General features: G+C 38.6%; 3 protein-coding genes across 3 annotated transcripts; all 3 read right to left on the minus strand.

Moving 5' to 3' along the window:
• Positions 1-4643: 4643 nt before the first annotated feature.
• Positions 4644-8094, minus strand: GCK72_024734 (uncharacterized protein; the record flags this gene model as incomplete). The annotated part of the gene is made up of 13 exons (XM_003118052.2): positions 4644-4749; positions 4799-4887; positions 4934-5093; positions 5138-5218; positions 5542-5763; positions 5819-6040; positions 6088-6207; positions 6330-6500; positions 6551-6770; positions 6997-7089; positions 7195-7268; positions 7854-7992; positions 8061-8094. 13 exons carry the CDS (start codon positions 8092-8094, stop codon positions 4644-4646), a joined length of 1731 nt encoding a protein of 576 aa, XP_003118100.1.
• A 2687-nt stretch (positions 8095-10781) lies between these two features.
• GCK72_024735 (uncharacterized protein) lies at positions 10782-19520 on the minus strand (the record flags this gene model as incomplete). Its single annotated transcript, XM_053736017.1, has 31 exons — positions 10782-11057; positions 11174-11369; positions 11428-11753; positions 11802-12165; positions 12222-12437; positions 12485-12690; positions 12743-12904; positions 12958-13140; positions 13189-13446; positions 13494-13652; positions 13702-13999; positions 14045-14164; positions 14219-14392; positions 14436-14707; positions 14753-14979; positions 15026-15260; positions 15310-15600; positions 15650-15788; positions 15834-15943; positions 15992-16188; positions 16237-16602; positions 16651-16979; positions 17027-17181; positions 17231-17418; positions 17465-17658; positions 17835-17900; positions 17949-18035; positions 18086-18189; positions 18239-18347; positions 18407-18494; positions 19085-19520. 31 exons carry the CDS (start codon positions 19518-19520, stop codon positions 10782-10784), a joined length of 6531 nt encoding a protein of 2176 aa, XP_053579583.1.
• Positions 19521-20196: 676 nt separating this feature from the next.
• GCK72_024736 (uncharacterized protein) lies at positions 20197-21259 on the minus strand (the record flags this gene model as incomplete). The annotated part of the gene is made up of 5 exons (XM_003117860.2): positions 20197-20331; positions 20390-20535; positions 20586-20676; positions 20726-21080; positions 21135-21259. The coding sequence occupies 5 exons, from the start codon at positions 21257-21259 to the stop codon at positions 20197-20199; spliced, it is 852 nt and encodes a 283-aa protein (XP_003117908.2).
• Positions 21260-21561: the final 302 nt, after the last annotated feature.

Below are 21561 nucleotides of genomic sequence, written 5' to 3' on the forward strand. Positions count from 1 at the left end.
TAGAAAATTGGGAAACTAAATTAGTGGTGCTTTCCCGACACTTTCCTAATTGGAATTTTCTCTCTTTTTCTTGTAAGTTTCTTCACTTCGTCTTGTCAGAGCTCCAGTTTTCTTGCGTGTCCACATATTTGTGTCTTTCTTGACGAGAAATTGAATTATTCATAAGCAGGAACAAACAGAATGTTTGATTAGCTCTCGGTTTGGGTTTCCAGTTTCTAGTTTCCAAGAAAACTTTTCCTCCGCTGCAAAACCCAAAATCTCCACACGTCGAAAGATCAATGATTTCGGGGGAATCTCTCGCGACCCGAACTGTGTTTTTTTTTCGTGGCGAACCTCACGTTTCCCAGTTTCTCAATGTATCATTTGTTATCAACACCACTGCAATGCCCGGCAAAGAGCGACCAGTCACTTTTTTCTATGTGAAAAAGGAAGAAAGGAGAATAGGGGTCGAACATACAATGCATATTTTATTGTTCTTCGCGTCGTCCCAAACAAAATTTATTCACTATGCAAAAACTGCGGAGAGGATTATTCATAGTATCAAAGGCTCATTGAGTCAGAGGAACGTCATCGAGTGGTGTTGACTAGCTCAATTCTGATTCAAATTAGCAGTTATTTGCATTTCCCATTGTCTTTAGAATGGACAAAAGATCAGAGAACTTGGCATCAATTGGTTTTTCAATGGTTAATTACAAAATTTGAGAAATACTGATAACACAACCAACGTCACTGGTCCGAGTTCAACAACAGTTTTCAGATGTTTTCTTCTAAATTAAATTCCAACTTTTTTCAGCTGCAATTTGCAAGTTGAGTGTTTGGTTTTGAGATTTTTTGCATCATCAGCATGCCATTCTGTTTTTCTCAAGAGTAACTCAATCCTAGTCACAGAATTTGCAGTGTAACAGTCAGTGGGCAAAGAAACATGGGAAATGTGATGACGGGGGAAAAACATCTTAGAGTTTTTATTTCACAGGGCAAAAGTGTTTTTGGATTGTGAAAGTGAATCATATTCCATTATCGATGAGAGGAATGTTTTTATAGGAACACATTTACTAATGGTGATGCAATCGAAACTACAGTATCCGTACACTTGTCTATGCGCCTAGATGTGTTGTCAATGTCTGGCTCGTGCATCTGTTATCTGTGGCGATTCTCTACTTGGTACCATCAACAGGTGCGGAACAGTTATTCTCGCAGGTCCAATAACTTCTTTAAGGAGAAGGGGTCAGATCACAGTTTCCGATCATTGAGCTCTTTATCGTAACAGTGTGCTCATTGACACGCTTGCCCTTGCACACGTTTACTGAACTTCTCAACAGATTGGGTTACAGTTTTTCTCTTTTGAATGACAGTACTACACTTGCGTTTATGTACGCGTACGTGACCCCAAACACTTCTCGACTGCACCGTTTTAACATTGACCATCATTTGAGATAGGAGGCCACATACAAGAAAAGAACATACAAACATGTTACTGCTCAAGCTCACTTTCTCTCTGTTTCTTATTGCTTCCCGATTTGAAACACACTTTCTTCTTCCATTTCGCTCGGTCTCTTCGGTTTAGTGTGCCGCGGCGGGCGCCGCGCGTTTTTTTGCCTTCTTGCCAACTGCCACATACGCACACACAAAACACATTGGATAGAAGAGAAAGTTGTTTGCCAGTCGGATCTACGACTCCACATCTTTCTCAGTATCTCGGGAATTGAGAAAGAGCATGGGGTCCGCAAGGACCTTCTGCCATCGTCCGCGGCGCCCGTCTTCTTCTTCCTCCTTCTTTTTTTTCTTCCCATTCATAAATACTCGGCAAATGAACTTACTGAATCGAGGAAAAAAGGGAGGAAGACAATTGAAACGAGAGAGACAAAGAGATCAAGAGAAAGTGTGCAGGAAACGGTTTGGTTTCTGCGCTCTTCATGGTGTCGCGTGGGCTGCGGTTAGCTGTGAAAGGGATATTGAGACCGCAGATACACTTGAACCGACGTGGCAAATTAGATAGGAGGAGGTGTTTGCTGATGGTTGATAAGAGGTGTGAAATGGAGATAAGGAGGGTTTATCAGGGCTTATACTAGTATAATACAATATGTACAGATTTTCAAAAAATCTGTGACATATTTCAGAAAAATATGAAACACTCATAAAACAGGACATCAAAAATATCAAGCGTATATCTAGTCGTCAAAAACAGAATGAATGTAACTCAGAGCAGTAATACCCATAGTCATCACTTTCTATACACAATTCAGGCGTTGGTCGTCGTGGAAACGATTGTCACGAAGGCAGCTTATCAAATATGTATATATGAATGTGTGGTTGATCATGCCGAGGATTATCTCTTCACCTACTTTCGAAAACAAAAATGTAGTATTTTGTCTATTCAGATTTTCAAATTGGGAGTATGGCTTCAAGAGATGACTGAACAAAATGGACGGATTGTATATATAATATTGTTATGAAATATGAAATATCTCAAGAACCCGAATTCATGACCCATGTTTAGACTTTGAGTTGGATATGGAAGTGAGATGGTTTCCATGCTAATTAACCATTTTGTTTTGTCGGTCCTGCATCTCATTATGTCACAATTGTGGATGATCTCGTTATCCGCCACATTTTTCTTGTTGTGTGTTGTTGTTCTTTGACCAGTGGCAATTGACACAAGAGTAATCCATTTTCCTCTCAATCTTTGTTTCTACTCTCATTGACACAATACTCCGTGGCTCACGCACACGATAGATATTACACAACAACTCTTTTTTCTTTCCGGCCATTGAAAAGTTTGGCACACGAAAAAAACGTGTTGTGAAATAAAAGAGAAAGTGGTATCGGATGAGGACGAGGTTCAAAAGACTCTCATACCGCCATCTGCTATTTCATTGCCGAGATGAATGCCATCTGTTCTAACTCTCGTCGGCATCCATCTTGCCCGAGATTGCCGAACATGCTTTACACAGTTTACCCTCTATCGGCCAAAGGCTCACGCAAGCAAAAGATGTGATGAGTCGAAGGAAACAGTCAAAAGAAGTGATAAAAAGGGATATGAGATAAGTTATATGAGACGGATAGGGGAAACGAAAGAGCCGAGATCTCCGGCAAATCAACAACAAAACCTTTGCGAAACTTTGAGAAGTTTCTATCAAACGGCCGAGTGAGGTCAGGGGTCGTTTGGAAAATTAACTGGAAATCAGGACAAATGTAAGACTAAAAGTATATAAATATAATAACTGAAATATGTTTTCTATCAGGCCTTAATGCGTGGTTTGTAGGTTCAAACGCAAAAATAACCGATTTTTAGCTGTAAACTTCGAACTTCAAGATTCTGAGAATATGAAATAATATAAAAAAGTTCATATTCAGGTGTCTGAGTCTATGCACATTCCAAACATCGAGGGTTTTTTTTCTGAATATGTTATTTATCTTTTTTTCAATTGCGTGTCTAATTGAGTTGTCGGGTTGGAGTAGAAATTTTAGTCTTCTGACTGAAAAAACACGCATCGAAAAGCATTGTTCGAACCAAAATTCATTTTAGAGAATAACTCTTAATCTTTGAAAAAGGGAAAATTTGTAATGTTTCGATACCCAGAATTAGACCTTTCTTGCTCTCACATCATTTCGCACCCACATTCTAATATCCGTCATCTTCATCATATTTTTAAAGCAAGTCTGTCACCCATGAAAATCTTCTTTGAAAAACTCTTTCGTCAATGTTGTTTTTTCTTCATTTTAGCATTCATTTGCCTAGTTTGATTGATGGAAATGAGCTAGGCGAATGATTAACATTGTTTGTTTTTTTTCTAAGAAGAAGGTGAGCCTGCAAAGAAAAAATATAAATAAGAGAAAAACTAGGAGGATTTACTTCATATATTGAATGTTCAGCATTTTTCCAATGTGATTTTGGTTTTCATACATATTTTTGATTTATTTGTGTCATGCCTGACATTATTAGTATACTTACAAAATTTCGGCTGGCCCGGCTCGTACGGCCCGGATTCGAACTTTTGAATTTTTTGCACTAGAATCTTTTTGTAATAATCTTTTTTTCTGAAATTTCGCATATTATTCTTTAGTATTTTTCTCAAAAACCTTTAAAACCTAAAAAATCATTAATAAGATGATTTTTACAACTTGCAATTCTGATTATTAGTTACCCAAGTTTATTAGTATCAATAATTCAAACATTATTTTTCAGGCGAACACAACAGGCATTTTACACAAACCTTCAGCATGAACCCTATATTTTTCGAATACATCAAGGCTGTCCGGTAAACAAGTATCATCCCGATTACCTCTGAAATTGAAATTTGCTATAATCAAGGCCAAGTTCTGCGATTTGGCTAATCCTGAAAAAATTATTGGTGAAACCACGTAATAGCTTTCAATAAACATGTAAATCTTTACAAATAACTTTTTATTAACCGAAAATATTCATTCACATCATGGCGATGCCAAAAATTCCCGAAAGTATTCAGAATCTCCAAATTCGTCTAATAGAACTAGTGAATCGAAACTGTAATTTGGTTGATTAACTGCATGATTGAGTGGAGAGAAGGTAAATGTTACAAAAAAAAAGAAGAATGAGGAGAAGGAAATGGAAACAAAGTAGAGAAGAAATGAAACCAAATGTAAGTGATCAGTCGCCCGAGGAATTATTCAACAAAGATAACGTTGTTCTGACCGCCCAAGCCGTTTGGCACCTGTTGGTAGTCGGAAGATGTCGACCATTCGCCGTTGATCATGAAGCGGAACTCGTGTCTGAGATTAAAATTAAAATTATGTATAAGCTTAATTTTTGAAATATTACCTTCCGCGCGTCAAGTTGACTGTGACTCCTTTCTTACCGCTGGACAACTTCTCGCATTTCAAAGTGCATTTCCAGTTGATAAAAGATCCCTGAACATAAAAAGGTTTAGGTTTCCATGGAAATAATGATTCTTACCGTCAAATAAACTTCATGGTCGGTATGTGCGATGGTCAACGTAACATTTCTTCCCTCGTTCGCACCACCAAAGATGAACGGGTTGGCACCGGCAAATGGGAGAGCTGAGACGAGTGGGATCGATGGGATGGCGCCGGTGAAACATGGTTGGGAGGATGCGCTGAAAATAGTTGTGTTAGCTTTGATTTCAATAAAATCACTTACTTGGCAAGATTCCAGGTTCCTCTGTTGCCTTGGCTAATAGTAAATCCGTCAGTAGGAATGGTCATGGTGCTAGAGTGGGTTCTGTAAGGAGCTGTATTTTTTAAGTTTTTTGAAGATTTCCACCATTCACAACATTTCTGAAGATTACAAACCACTATCACACTGTTTAAGAAATTTCGTTAGTTTAGAAAAGATAGAATCACTTCTCATTGAAGTAAATCAAAAAACTTGAAAAACCAAGAATACAATTTAAAACATCAAGAACTCAACCCCTTACCTCACTTCCTGTATTAACCTAAAATAAATAATATAATGTAGCACTATGAATACATATAGAAAACCTAGCGACACTCTGAATAAAGATTAGTATTAGTATAGGATTTGGTGTTAGTGAAAGTACTTACTCATCGTTAAGACTTTGAATCTTCGAGTTTGCCGTGTCGAGCAAATTTCTCTGAAGTGCAACGGAAGATTCCAACTCTCCGACCTTCCATTTAGCATCGTTCCACCATTGAGAGAGTTCTCCGAGCCGCCATTCAAGCTTGCTTTTCTCCTCGTTGATCTCGTGAACACGTTTCTCGCTTTCTTTGAGCAATTTCTCAACGTGTGAGCTGTCAGCTCTTGCCCTGGAATTCAAAATTCATTAGTTGCATTTTTTTGAGAATATCGGTATAAACTCACTTCAATTGCTCCGTGATTCCCTTCAAATATCCGTTCTCTTGTTCCAACTTTCCGACGCGTTCGTTGGCGTACCAGTTTGCCTCTTGAAGTTGTTGCTTATCAGCCTCAACTTGACGGATGGAGTTCTGAGCCAAACCGAGTTTGACCTCGAGAGCTCGGACAGTGGTGCTCTTCACTTCCTCGTGAGCATCAGAGTTGAGCTGGTTCTCCAAGTAAGTAACTCTTAAATTGAAGTATTTTTATTAAATTGGTAGTACAGGGTGTCTTACTTATCCTTGGCGTTTTTCAAGTACTCCTGGTTCTCAGAGAACTTGATTTCAATCTCCTTCTTCTTGGATTCAACAGCAGCCAACTTGTTTCGAAGTTCTTCAATCACATTGTGCAAGTTGCTGTAATGAACTCTGAATATACCTGGCATGTTTATAACAATGAAAACTCGGTTAGTAGGATAGACAGAACCGAAGCATTTCATTTCAAAGTTATTGCGGTAACATGCTTACAGATAACTTACTTGATCTCTTCGTCGTGATCCTGAGTTTTCTCATCGGATTCTGAGTCGATGCGGACAAATTTGTCACCATTATCGTCAAAATATCCAGTAGACTTGACGGTTTCCAACTTCTTCTCAAGATTTTTGATTTTCAGCTGGGCAGCGGACAAGTCGGATTTGTATTCTTTTACTCTAAAACGAAAATTTTCTTTCATCTACCTAATGAAAGTTCCCAGAAATACCTAATCTTCAATTCATCGTTTCTATTCTTCAGCTTCTCAACCTGTCTATCGTTCTTCTCCTTCTCGGAGTCTCTTCCCTCGCTCTCCTCGCTGATATTCACATTTTCTGGTTGAGCATCAAACTGGCTTCTCGGCTGATTCTTCTTCGATGTGCTACGAGCGCGGGTCTTTCCAGTCGTGTAAACTTTGTTCGATCTCGCGCCGCCAAGCCCCGCAGCAGCTGAAAATGGGAACTGTTTCTCTGTTTGCCTTACTTTTGTAGGTCACAAATTGCAAATTGTAAAAAAAGACATCTCAGAAACGTAAACATGTTTACATGAAGGACACGAAAGGTTGTCGGCACTCTTTTTTATATGTTCTATGTGTTCTAACAAGTTGGAACGTGTAGACACAGCTGCATGTGACCTTTCCTTCTTTTTTTCACTTCAATAGGAGGATATCCTTACCGAAAAGTTTCTGAACAGCCGAAATGTTTCTTTCAAATGCGTCGTTGGCCTTTGAGTAGTCGGCAAAGTGGGTTCCGTGGCGTGATCCGTGTGCTGCAATAGGAAGAAAACTTAGACATTACACAAAATTTATTGTTTCCCGTTTCTAACAGATTTCTCTCCAATCAAATCGGCAAAAAAAGATTGATGATCACTCACCCAAATGGATAAAAATCGGCACTGAATCCCATCCGTTTGGCGGCGGGTAAACCTTGCCGGTGTTGTTGTCGAACCTTGAAATGAGAAAATCTCAATTGGGTTGTTGACGAATAAAGAAAACTTAATGGGTTTTTGGAACTTCTCTAGATAAAGTTAAGCACTTTCTATTTTCACAATTTTTCAACAATTCGAAAAGTTGCTAGCTATGTTCTAATTATCTTTTATTTTTATGCCTGCGTCTCTTGTGGAATACTCTAATATTAATTTTGTTGCGATTTATTGCCGTAGAAAAGCCTTCTGTTTCACTATTTGTATGTGCGTACATGCATGTGCAAAACCGGTTTCGGATAATCACTCTCAACTGATTTTGGGAAAATTGTTTACATTGACCTATCACTTTGAATTAATCAAGTCATGTTTCACCTGGTGTTAAGGTTAGGGTTAAAGAGAACTGTAAACTTTGATAACACGCGGGCAGCAGTCATTTTTCATTTTGATGGAACGATTACGCGCCAATTCTTCTTTTGTGTTGTACTAAGAATGGCGATTGATGGCTAAAGAACTATACGCGGCAGATGGTTTCATCTAATTGGTAACCCACTGAACCGTTAGGAATGACAGATATCGGAAGTGACATTAAAAACGACTACTGTACTTACAAGAGAGCTTTTCTCTCTCCGTCATCTCGATAGTAAAGTCCATGAGCACCTGGGACCACAGATTGGACAGTCGCAAAGTTGAGAGTCTCATCTCCGTCATGGCTCACTTGGACAGGCTCAATTTCGAGACGGACCCAGCCTGAAACTGTTTTTGTGCAAATATCAAACTATTGAACCTGAAACAATCTAGATTTTTGTTTGACCTACTTGCATCTGGGAGTTTGGTAGCAATGTCCGCCATTCCCCTGAAAAAGGCAATTGTTCAAATAGCAGATTGAAGAGTTCGGATGGTCGATTGTAGATTGATAACAGAATAAGAGACGACACCCGGTGTGGAAAGAGAATGGGGGTGTAGAAATAATGTTAAAATTGAAATAACAAGAGAAAAGGAACGAGAGAATTCGATCAAGAAGAGAAAAGAGGAGAAAAGGGCGGCGGGCCAAATACGATATTGATAGAAACCGAGAGAAAAACGGAAATAAAATTGATTTTCACATACAACTACGTGGCCAAGCCCGCCCGTGTAGGGCGATCGCAGGGGGTCGAGCGCTCGTCATGGTGCTAAAAATTTGCCTGACGCTCGTTGCTAGAGCGCACACATCGTCTTCGGAGTGAAACTGTGAGGGACGGAATCGAGGGGAGCGACGGCGCAATCTACGTGGGGTGAGTGTCCAAGTGAGCGCTCCCCGGAGGAATAGAAAAAAGAGAGGAAGAAGGTCACCTTGGCCCCCACTGAACACTAAAATAGTGAGATTTTATCGTCTGACATTGTTTTTTCAACACTATCATCTCTAGCAATTACTGTTTTTATGCTTGACCTTTCAAGTGGCAGAGATAATGATAAAGGAAAATAACTTTACCCTTTTTTCTGTGTTGTGTACATCGAAATGTTCTAAAACTTTTGAAGAAACCGCTGCAGAATGGCAAACATAGAAAAAATCTCATGATAACAGAGAATGGAAAAGTTCGAATGATAGAGGAAAATCTGGCCAGAAAAAAGTGGGCGTTTTTGGAATTCAAAAAAAAAAACAATCAGCTAAATGCGAAACAAAATTATTTGAAAACCATCTTGTGGTTTCCGATCGAGGAGGAAATGGACACAAGTTGGTGGGTGAGGATGAAACAATGATTCGTCCGTCGTTTTGTGTGTTCTAATTTGGAAGTGCAAGACGATTTAATCAAGTAGACAAAGGGAATACAAAAAAAGGTCGATGTGAAAAGAAACAATCAGATGTTGCGGACGGAGCGTAAACAAAACCCGAGTTTGATAATGGGTGAAGGAAGAAAAGTGAACCTAGTCTACTTTTGTGTCTTTTTGTCTTTTTACACGTCCTATCAATCATAGATTTTTGACTCTTAAGATAAAAATAGATGAAGTGACAACCCAAGAACTAATAAGAAAAGAGAAGAAGTACGGAACAAGATGAAAATGTCTTCTGACTAAAAAGATCCCGGGTTCAGGTTTCAAAAACGTTTCTTGCTCAAAAACTCAATAAATCGTTCTCCTTCTTTTTGCTTCTTTTTCTTTCTTTCCAGTGTAAAGTGAAACGAGAGCACATCAATGACTGATAAGACAACAATTTTGCGGAAAAAAGAGCGGTAAGAAGTGAGAACTTCGAGGAGAGTAAGAGATAGGCCGACTTCGCAACTTGCAAGGTCCCGTCATGTGTTCCCGACTTTTTCACGTTCTCACGCAAGAAATCTTTTTTTTTGGTTGCAAGTGATTTATATTACAGACAGGGAAATTTCAAAAGAAGATATTTTGGCAGACAATGGTTCAAAAGATACCACAAAGAATGATCGAAGAGAGGAGAGAAGATATGGTTTCTATGGTTCAGCAAAACATAATGATTCATGGAAATGTTCCAGAACGTTTCAAACCGGAGGGTCTCACCACGAATTGAATTGATTGGAACAACATGAAAACAGTTTTTCATAACAAAAAAAAAGATGACTCACAATGGAATGCTTTTCGAACAATAGGGATGGCGGTAAATAATATGAGCCGGTCCGGGATTCAGTACAAAATTTCAGTACAGTACTTTAAAAAGTCAAATTTTTGACAATGTTTTCGATTTTCGATAAAAGTCGAACATACACTATTTTTGAAAAAAATTTTTTTTTTAATTCGAAAATTGTTGTTTAAAAATTTGCACATTTTTTAAATCCGGGTAGTATAAATTCCGCACGTATGTTTATGGCTAATTTTTTATCGGTATGCAATAGAAGAGTCACCCCGGGAAATGTAACCAGGAGAGTGAGAAACAGAAAGAATGACTGATTTACAACCACATGTTCAAGTCCGGGCTGCTCCTCCCCTATCCGTTATGAAAAAATAAATTTGAGGGGGTGTCTGTTTGAGAAGTACAAACAAAATTAGAGGTGTTCGGGGGTATCAGGGAACACGGGAGGATTATTTGATTTTGTTTGCAGAGACGTTTGATGTGTATCAAAGAGTTATCAGTTGGTTTGGCAGTGAGGAAAAGAAGAAAAAAAAGGACAAACACAAAACCAAACAAGAACGTCAATCGGAGCGAGAGAAGCATGTGACTTGTATGTCCTGATACAGAGGCATGCATCAAAAAAGTTTATCATTCCCTTTTGTTCTCCCCTCATTATCATATTGCGTTTTTATTTTATTTCTATACATTTTATTTCGCAAACAAACAATATTGAGTTGCCAAAAATCGGAAAGGAGAAAGAAACACATAGAGGAGAAGTTTACAAGTATGGAGAAATTTTATCCGAATGAAAGTTTTGAAAAAGAGAGGGAAAAGAGGAGGAGAGGAAGGAAAAACGTGAGATTTTCGTGTGAAAGTACGAGTGAAATCATTTTTTCAATAAAACCAATCATTAAAGTTTTGAAGTTCAGATAAAGCATTTAGATTTAGTAAACGGGTATTGGAAGGAGAAATGACGAGGGGTATTTTATACAACGGTGGGTTTGCTGAATTCGGAGATGGTAATCTCGTGTTTCTCTCTGCTTAGCATAGGTTTCAGGTGGGTCACAAAACTGCGGAAGTTTGCCTCTACATTCTCTTGGTATTCTTTTTGATCTTCTCCAATTAATTGACGGGATAGCTCGATAGCTTCCATTGCACGGTACTGTAAGTGGCGGAAGGAGAGACGAAGTTTATTCTGGAGACGATCCACCGGTCGACCACGCTCATCGGTCATCGAGTTGGCAAGGAAGACATTAGCAATCTGAAAGAAAATGAAGATTTCTCATTACCCACACTTCAAATCATTCAAAAAACCTCCCCACGCACTTTTCATATGACTTTTCTTTATTTTTCAAAAAAAGAAAACTGTTGGCTTACCTCAAGTGGGCCCTGATTCACTGTTGTTCCAATCGAACCCTGCACCAACATTGACAACATTTTGGCGTTTTTATGCTGAGCAGCAGCGGCGAGTTCTCTAGTTTTCTTTTCGATGTCTTCAATCGCAACTTCGATTGGAGAGAAGTTCATGATACTTCGGTTAACGACACGGAGACGAGTTTTGATGTATGGGAATCTGTAATAGTTTTAATTAAGTCGATATCCGGTAATATTGTCTAGTCATATCAACTTACGAGTTTTCTACCGTAAGAATAGTCCGCTTCTTGTACTGAGATGACAAATCTCCTTGAGCACGACCTTCCATAGTGTACGGTGTTTCAAAGTAAAATCTGTTCACATTATTTCTCCTTTCAAAGTACGTCGATCTTTCCATTCTCTCATTATCAGACAAGAAAACATCAACAAATGTGATTTGAATGTAGGCCTTGTCCGGCTTCAGCTTATCCATTTCAACTGGTCTAGAATCCTTAAGAACAACCACATTTCCTTCGCCATACATGTTTGTGTAAAATGTCTCCAGTCGACCACTGATTTCATTCAACTTTGTGAATGCTGGTTCCTGTAAGATTAGGTTGTTTTGTTAAATCTGACCTCAACTAGTTATTACCTTGTACACAAACTCTTTGTTATGCAGCTCCCCAAACAACTTTCCGTAGAATGCAAGCCGGAAAAAAGTTCCAAAACATCTTTTGTCGATACCTGGTAGAGGAGATAACCAAGGATCTGACTGGTTTTCATAAAAGTCTCCAGTTTCCTTGATTTGATCTGCAGCAATACTAAGACGCTTGTGGATGTGAGCAACTCTACTGTAACTCTTTGTAGCATGGCAGTAGTTGAGAATAATTTTTGAGAACGGGAAGAGCAACTCGTAAAGTTGAGCTTTTTCAAGGAGGGAGAAAGATTTTTCCAATATTTTTACTAGTCCGGCTTCAGTGAAGTGGTATGACTGGATGTGGTTCTCATTGTCGGCGCTGAAAAAATAGAATATGAGAATATGAGAATATGCTGAAAGTAGCTGCCGCCTCACTTTTTAACAGAGTTAAAGTTTGTCCTTGACTCTTTGATAGCGTTCGGTGTGATTTCTGCAAACGTTGCAGCTCCCTTTGATTCAAATGCCAAATTCTGGTCTCGTTGGGCAATGTACTCAAAGACAAGAGCACACGCTTGAAGATAGCTGTGAGCAGCTTCACAGAGATTCCGTTGTTTTTCGTGTCGCTCTGCCATGTTCAGCAGCCAAGTAATTCTGAAATCAACGCACGCTAATCAAGATTGATTCTGACTAACTCTTACCTCAAGTCAGGATTATTAGAGTAGCCTTCCACTAGCTGGTACATAAGATCAATTGTCATTTCATAGTCATTGACATGTTCACGCATTCTAACTGTACTTAACATGATCTTCTGAAGGTTTGCAGTCAACTCATTCATCTGTTCGGTGAGCTTCTTCTTAGTGGAATCATCAAATGTATCGTCTTCTGCTGCTAGTTGGTTGGCAATCTGTAAAATTTAGAAAAATTGATTATTTCATCCGTTAAAAGTAAATAGAAACCTCCAAACTCTTGGTCATGAATTCATCGTTCACAAAGATATCCACCCCACAACTTCCGGACAACAACGTAGAAAGAGCGGTTGATAAGAATGTTCTGGCACGGGTGAGGTTCTTGTACAACTTGTAGTTCTCTCTCAAAAAATGGTAGAGACTGACTGTGGCCTGGAAATTAAATTATAAGATGCAAGTCAAGGAGATATTGCTTTATATCTTACCATTGTTCTCACATTCTCCAATTTTGTTGAAGAACAATGACGAAGGATTTGTTGGGAGAGTTCCGCGCAGAGTTCTGGTTTTTGTTCCAAAATCATGTCTGGGAACTTTGCAAAAAAGTTTTGTTGAGCGGCGAAGATTACTTCAAGAACTTGGTCGGAGGCATTGCAGGATAGTCCATGCATCTGAAAGAGTTTATCATTTGAATATACTCACAAATGTCAGGGACTCACGATAATTGGGAAAACCATTGGCAAAATGTGGAACTGTGAGTTTTTCACATCAGTTGCAACTGTGATTATGTTGTCGATAAGTTCCACAACACACATGAAAACTTCACAAGAGACAATAGCATCAGATGCAACAGCCTCTTGAGTAGATACTCGATCGGCTCTCGAGTCACATGTATCCGAGCTTCGTGTTCTCCATTTCACCTCTCCTGGTTCTGGTTCTTCGTCCAATTTTGAAAGAGACGTTTTGTCGGGTGAACGCTGGAGAAATATTAAATTTGTTCATGTCACAATTTGAAAAACCTTACTCTTGCAGTGACCGGATCATCTTTGATCTCAAAAGTTGACATTGTGTAATACAAGATGTGAAGTAGTTTTAGCATGTATTCGTGATCTAGTGACCCAATCCAGTGTTGGAGATCTTCGCGGTCAATGTGTTTCAACACCCAGAACATACAGCACAGAATCTGAAACAAGCGAAAATTGGGGAAATCAAGTACAAGATGAATTACTAACAGATTTTGTCATAGACAAGTCCATTTGTAATTTTCCAAAACTTGGATCTGGACTATTTCTCAATTTTCCAGCAATCGCTGCCATCACATCTTGTCTCAGTGTCTGCTCAACAAATGAGTTGGTTGAAGAGACATCGGTAGAATTGCGAATTGACCCGGAATACAAACAATCAATATTATCCAGGACAATTCCAACCAATGGTTTGTATATATTGGCTACTTGGGCAGCAGATTCTCCCTCCGAAATTCTATTGTCGAGTTCATGGGACTGCAGAAGTTCTTTCACAGTTTCAATGGCTCTAAAAACAATAGTGATGGTTATTTTTTATTTGAGATGATCTTACTTGGCGCACAACGTAGTATTTCCAGAAGCAATAGCATCTTTCACATCAGACATCACTTGCCCTGAGAGGTAATGCGTAGATCTTGAACTGTCATTCATAGTCCAACTGACCAACGTGTTTCTGCAAAGGAAAAATTCAGAAAAAAAACATCCACCTATTTTCCGAATCCCTTACCGTTTTCCTTTGCTTCCTGTCAATGAGGAAACTGGCGGCGCTGCTCCAGTGACTGTAGACTCTGGTGGGTCAATATCACTAAGAACATTCACTATCAGGTAGTGCTCATAAGAACAAACAACTCTTATAAACTCAATTTTGATTGAAAGAAGTTCATTATTGTGAGCCAATTTTCTGAAAAAGGGGAGATTATATATTTCGTAACTTTTTTTCTTACTTCATGCTTTCTGAGAATGCCGTCAAGTATTTGTGTACCAATTTCATCACAAATGTTCGATCCATAATAGAGAAACAGTCTCTCAAAAAGTATCCCAGTGAGTTGGATATCATTTTCGCCTCTTCAAAGTCATTCGCATGACGGGTAATCACTTCTTGCGCCAAAATTTCAATCAATGTCTCCACATTTTTCAGGAATTGATCTCCAAATCTGATTTTCCTTGAAGAAAACATCCTGCCAGTCATTGTCAAGTATTCCGAGCTCGCTTTTAGCTGAAATTCAGGGTTATAATTGTGAAGCTGTTATTTATAACTCACAATTATTTCCAGAAGGAACCATGAATTGACCAGAGAGTTTTCTCGTGCAGTACCACGAGCACGTAGCCATACTTCTAGAAGACTCTCATGAAGTCTAACGTTAGTCGCTCCAAGATTTGTCGACGAGTGAGTCCTTTCTACATGTTCAATCATACTTGTTATCATACTGTTGTCCGTTGGCGACGACTTCAATTCCACTGGCCGGATGTTAGAATGAGGCTTTGATTCTGATAATAATCATGCTATTTTTTAAACTCAAACGAGAATTCATACCTTGTGTAGCCAACTTGCGGTACTTAATGTAAGATGACAATAGCATGCTCCGATTATGAGCGTCAATGTCAGAATCAAGCATTCTTGAGAACAGTTTCACCAAGTTGCCAATACACTCAAAGCATTTCATCGACAACTCGTCGGTATACGGTGGGTTGGCAATCAGAAACAACAGTCGGCTGAGGATAAAGTGGATGAACGCAACAAGCTTGTCAGGTCCAGCCTTGAGTAAGTTCTAAAACAAAAAGAAGACAACATCACGTAAAATTGATAACAAAACTTACATCAATGCAATGGATCAGCTCAGATTCTCCGACTGGAGGCTTTTTGATGTCATTTGAACTAAGACTAGCTACTCCTGTTAGGAATTTCTCCAGATAGTCGTCCTGAGCATGAACACTCGAAATCATCTTTGTTGAGCAGAAAAATATTGGTTTGTGATTATCAATCCACTTCAAATTGGGCAGAGCATTATGTGCATCAAGATATCCGTAGCTAGATGGTGGTTTCTCTCCACAAACTGGAAGATGGAAGTCTCCACTGCGAAGTTTTCCATTTCGGTACAGAGGGAGCCACTGAAACAGTAAGATTATATTATTATTATTTATGAATGAGAGCGGTTACTGTATATCCGATTGGATTTTCCGCGGATGACGAGTCCCCATCTTTACATGAGATGTGGTAAACGGTGAATAGAAGATGATGTCCGTCGTTCAAGTCACAGGGTAGCGATAACTTGATTTCATCCGTGAAGTGTGGGGTTCTATATAAAATATAATTTAACAAATCTCGCGCTGTAAGATTATACCTGTTGTGATAAATCACTGTAGTCTTAGCACTTTTCAATAAGCTCTGTCTATTGGCTCCTTTCTCAAAAACTGCGTCTTGTGGCACTTCACTTGCGTCCATCAACTCTACCTCAAAAAATTATTCGTTTTCAATTTTGAAGCGAAACCACTATCTCACCTTTATCATAATATTCCTCGCGTTTCCAGTTCTATTCGACAGGTTGATATGCTTTGGGTAGACGAAAATCACGTTTTTGTAAGATTTATTGAGTGTAGACTTGTATTTTGGGATCTCCATTGCTTCGTGAATCATATTTTCACTGCTTAGAGTCAGATTGCTTCCGTGACTTTGACATTCTTTACTTTTGTTAGATCCTGTAATTAATTAATTATAGATTTTATGATTTTAAAGATATTGGCTACCTGCGAGAGTCAATTCCAATTCAAAATTGAACATTTTCTTATTAATTTTCCCATGAGCCTTCCGAACTTCACTGCAAAGTCTATAAATGTCATCTTCCGATGTTTTATCTCCCTCCTGACGGATGAATGTGCTGAATTTGAGGTTACAAGACGGCATATTGTCCAAGCAGTCTGGGACATCTCTGCTCGTAGTCATATTTGAGACAGGCGCAAATTTTCTCTTGGTCAACGGAGTTCGGACACGACTGAAAACAGTTGCCGCCGATGTACCACTGCCAAATCTTCTCAAAGTTGAGCTCATTGATGAGATGGATGTTCTATCAGCACTTGTGATACTGCATCGATCCTCTTGATTTTGACCAGCAGCTGAAAAAAAGCGACAGTTAGATAATATTCGTGGGTTGTACGACTTACTTGTAATCACAACACCTGAGTTGGTGGTACACTGCGATGCCATCATAGGATCTGTTTTTCTGTCACCACATACTGTAGCAGAAACGTTTGCATTGAATACTCGCTGAATGTCCACAACTTGAAATCCCAGCAAAGTTCGATATGCACCCAGACGTTGGCAGTTGTCTTCAGCTGTTGCTTTCAACTTTTCCAGATTTCTTTCTTCTTTGGTGCCGGTGTATGGTTCACTGTTGTCAAACACATCTGTTTGTTGTAACACTTTCTCTATCTTGATGACCAAAAACATATCCGAGAGTACACCAGTGATGTTGAACAGGGATTGCATGTTGCTGAAAGAAGAAATCTTGGGAAACGGCACTTTTTATGGTAATCATACTTATTTAGGAAGTTGGGTTGGTGTTTTCCAAGCATATCCAATTTGTCATGGTCAGCAATGTTGAAGTAGACTGACTCTGTGACTTTTTGTCTGTTACGAATATCATATACTGCCATCGACACAAATAATGGTTCAAAGTATGGGTCTGCGATAGCCTGGAATGTGAATTAGTGTAATACGGAACCTAATTCAGGTTCAAAGTACCTTCTCCACCTTCACGAAAAGTTTTGGTGTCTCTTCTTGCTCCGGGAGGCGTGGGATTCCACGTTTCTCCCATTTCCACTCCCTTTCTTCTGAATTGATGCAATTCAAGAAATGCTTCACTCGATTCTTGGATAGCATTGAGTAAAGCAGAGTATTTCGGTCAATGGCGGACTTTTTGAGCATAGATACTGCAAAAATAATTTATTTGTTACTGTGAACTGTATAAAGCTTTACCATAGAACTGTTCAGTGGCACATTTGGATAGATCTGTTGTGTCATATGAAGTTCCATCAAGAGAAATTGTGCTTGGCTCTCTATCCATGATACGGAGACCACTGTGGAAGAGTTGTGGACGGAGGGAACGGAGTGCGGTGAGCTTTTCCAAGTTCCAACGGTCTTTGATATCTTCCGTTCCGAGTTGAGCATGCCTGAATATGTATTATTTTTGGATGTTCTAGAATTATATTTTTAGTTAGTTTTCGTAATTTTTTCTTCGAATTCTTTGGTTTCCGCTGCATTTTACAAACTTCACTTCGTGAATAGATAATTTCAGGAATAACACATTCTTCTGTTTCCAAAGTTTTGAATAGAAAAAAAAACTTACTTCCTGTTGACCAACGAAAAATCATCGCAGTAAAACGCACAAATGTCTCGGACGTGGTTTTCAATACTGTAATCAGAGACGTTATCAGTTGGAGACGATTATCAGTGTTCTTACTTTGGGATAGTTGTATAGTTGTGATCTGATAACCCGTCTTGTCGGATAGTTTTCACTTCGACATCATCTGACACGTATTCAAATATCCTGAAAGAGAATTGCATTGTTTCATTAACTGAATTTAAATTAATACTCACGGTTTAGAAGATTTCGGAGATGAAATTGAGTAGAGAAGACACGTTTTTCGTTGTTCCAACAATGTCTCCACATCAATCGGTGGTACGGGTTCGGTGAATTGGACCTGAGAAAGAAAAGGGTGGCTGCGCGGATGTGTTACAAATATTGATTACCTTCCCCATCATAGAAATGTCCAAATCGAAACCGTTCTCTCCATCTTGCAAACGATGAATTGGAAGAAGTCCGCTTATTACATGCTTCCGAACTTCCGACGCCGTCACTCTATAAAAAAATATAATTTTTATAGTAAAAAATAAAAATATATATGTTTTGTGACTTACTTGCTTCTCTTTTTTACAAATGCCCGTTTGCTGTCGGCGGCTTTCATTTCCAGCGAGTTTTTCCTGTCGATAACCATCACTCTATCATCTAAAATTTTCATTTTGTTCTATATAATAACACATCTTTAATTTTAATAAAAAGAAACAAAGGATAACTCAAAAAACGCTTCTGCTAAACAGCATGCGGCGGACCCAACGAAACGTCGTAGGGGATTGAATGGGTGAGTGTGAGAGTGAAAAGAGAGGACATTGGGAGGACAGCAGCCCAGTCGAAGCGGAAAGAAGAAAGGGAAGGAAGAATAGAGGAACACTGCAGCCGAGTGTACCCCCTCTGAACAAATATTATGTTGTGCACAACCACTGCCCATGTTGTTTTTGTCAAGATAGTTGGAAGAACTAATAGTGAGAAACTCATTGCCAACACTTCGAGGGAATCTTTGGAATTTCTTAGAAGAAGGATCTATGCGTTTGAAAAAAAATCTATTTTTTTGAAATTGCATGAGCTAGTCTTTTCCGTCGAAAATCTACGGGGATTAAAAGTGTTACCCCACATAAGTCATTCATTCGTCAATTTGGGAACTCAAGTCGCTATTTTTTGCAAAACGTTTCTAGATTTCTGATTTCAAATGCCTTTGCATTCCGGTTGACCGTTTTTGTTTTAATACTATAAAAACTCACGCAAGTGGCTTGGATGTATTAGCTTCGGTGGTACAGGAGTTTTTGGTGGCGTCAAAGTAGAAACTAGAGCATCTGCAGGAGTTGATGAAATTTGAGTTGCAGTCGGGGTTGAAACCGCTAGAGGTGACATTGGAAAGTTGAAATCCGGAGGGTTTGTTGTGTGGGATTGAAGTTTTGGAGTCGATGTAACAACTTTTGGAGTTACAGGTGGAATCAATTGAGCCAAAGTAACAGATTTTGGAGTTACAGGTGGAATCTCCCAAACTGACGCGGTAATTTTAGTTCTTGGAGCTCGAATCAAACTAGACGGAGCCGATATTCTTGATTTTGGAGTTACATGAGTTACGGTCCGGGATGATAGTGTAGTTTTTGGAGCTGGCAACATCGACCTCCTTCCCACAATATTTGGATGTTCCTTCTCTCTGACAATCTTCATATCTGCAATTTGAGCAATGTATCAGTTTTTTACGAAAAACTATTTAAAAACGTGGGAAGAAACGGAAACAAAAACCAAATCCAAAAGAAAAAGCGAATGAGAATAAATTTGAAATCGAATTGATATAAAACCCGATAGGAGGGATTTGGGGCTCGTTAGAAATACCCCATTATACTTTCCGTGTCTAACCCTTTTTTATCTCTCTTTCTCATTTTTAATGTACAATTCAAATGTTCACCTTTGCTCTCTCCTAACCAATTAGGATACCCTTTAGAGCTCATAAAATTCAAAAAAGTTCAAATCTTTTAGACCAAAGGGGAAATTCAAAAACTCTCTATCAGGATTTTCCTTAGAAACTGAAAATATTAATAAGAATTATGAAGATTGAAATGTCCTAGTCGCAAGACAGAAAGCGGAGACGTTTTTTCAGAGAAAAGAGTATTGCTATTCATCTGACTCGGCTCGCATATTCGCAGTACATTTTTGAAGAATAAATTCTGGGTTTTGTAGTTTTTTTGAATTTGTGTCTTCTGATACAGAGAAATAATTTGTAATGTGGACTTGAATAATATCAATTTGAGTTTTTATTATGAGAATTTTTTTTTGAAAATATGATGAAGTAAAAATAAATACAATTTTATAAAAATTAGATATGTACAGACAGTTGAAATTATGATTATGAAGCTTTTGTGAAAGCGATAGAGCATAACTGTTGGAACATAGCAATTATATCATCTTCATTCAAGTTCCCCATTCGCACCCTTCTGGTTTCACAATTTGCAGGGTAATCAAATCCAGTCAAGTTGAATTCCTAAATATACCATCAGTTGATTGGAAAAACCGAGTATATTAGCAAATCAAATACTAACCTCATAAATGTCCGATTCGTTATCAAAATCGCTGGTACTGCCTAGTAGTTCCGTTTGATTTTTGATTAGATACTGCCTACACACATCGATCACTCGTGGAAAACAGAACAATTCCGATAACTTGTGCATAGCGTCCATTGCGATATCTGTAGCAATATACATATTTTTATTTGAATTTTGTGAAAGAAGAACTCACTAGAAAAATCTATTTTCTCATTGACGAGCATGTCGCTAAAACATTTCATGACCTGAGATTCCACTTGAGATGCTGTCACTGGTTCATCCGTCTGTAATAACAAATTTCATAATAATTTTCTGACCAATGTGCCCACTAACCTGTTCTCTACTCCTTTTAGTTTGTTTCAGTGCTTCTCTGTTGATTCCGTTTGTTTCAGATATGTATAGATGACAAGATAATCTGATATTTTCGGTATTCTTGAATACATCGAGTAGATCCGAGTTGGCATCTCCCCATTCATAATTGTTGATAATAGGACATGCTCCACTAAGGGAGGTATTCTTTTGAATTGTTCCTGCCGAACCAACTCGCTTGCTGTAGAGAGTGAAAACATGGTCGAACGTGATGGACCAATCAGGCGCGTGATCTTTAATTGGACCAAAGCAAATCAGGCAACCAATTATTCTCGAAGTGATGCCAACTTCTGATTTTTGTTTTGATAAATGGAGGCCCCTAGAATGAATCATTTTCGGAATGAAAAAATTGAAAACTGATGTATGAACTCACCATAATATTCCTCCTTTTGGGAATTGAATAAGTTTACCTTCCCAGCTATCATTATTAACACCGTGAAAATTTGCTTCAAGAGATATCACAATTGGATCCGCATTGTTTTTCCTTGTATCGGCCATCACCCAACTGCAACAGAGTAATTTTTGATGTGTGATAAGTTTTCAATAAAATTATTTCAATTTGTAGTTCTAAAAAGCAAAAACAAGTATTTGAAAATTATAGAATATACAATATTAAACAACAACGTCGTCAAAAAAGACGTCAGACGTCGTGAAATGCTCCAACTCTTCATGAAGGCGCAGAAATTGCTCAAAACATGGCAGAACTAGAGGAAAGAGACTTTAGAGCACAGAGATGTAACAAGAAGGAAAAGAGAAATGTGAATAGCCGGGGAAAGGAGTAAATAGATTGAAACCAGAAG

Source organism: Caenorhabditis remanei, chromosome X (assembly GCF_010183535.1).
Source record: "Caenorhabditis remanei strain PX506 chromosome X, whole genome shotgun sequence".
NCBI classification, from domain to species: domain Eukaryota; kingdom Metazoa; phylum Nematoda; class Chromadorea; order Rhabditida; family Rhabditidae; genus Caenorhabditis; species Caenorhabditis remanei.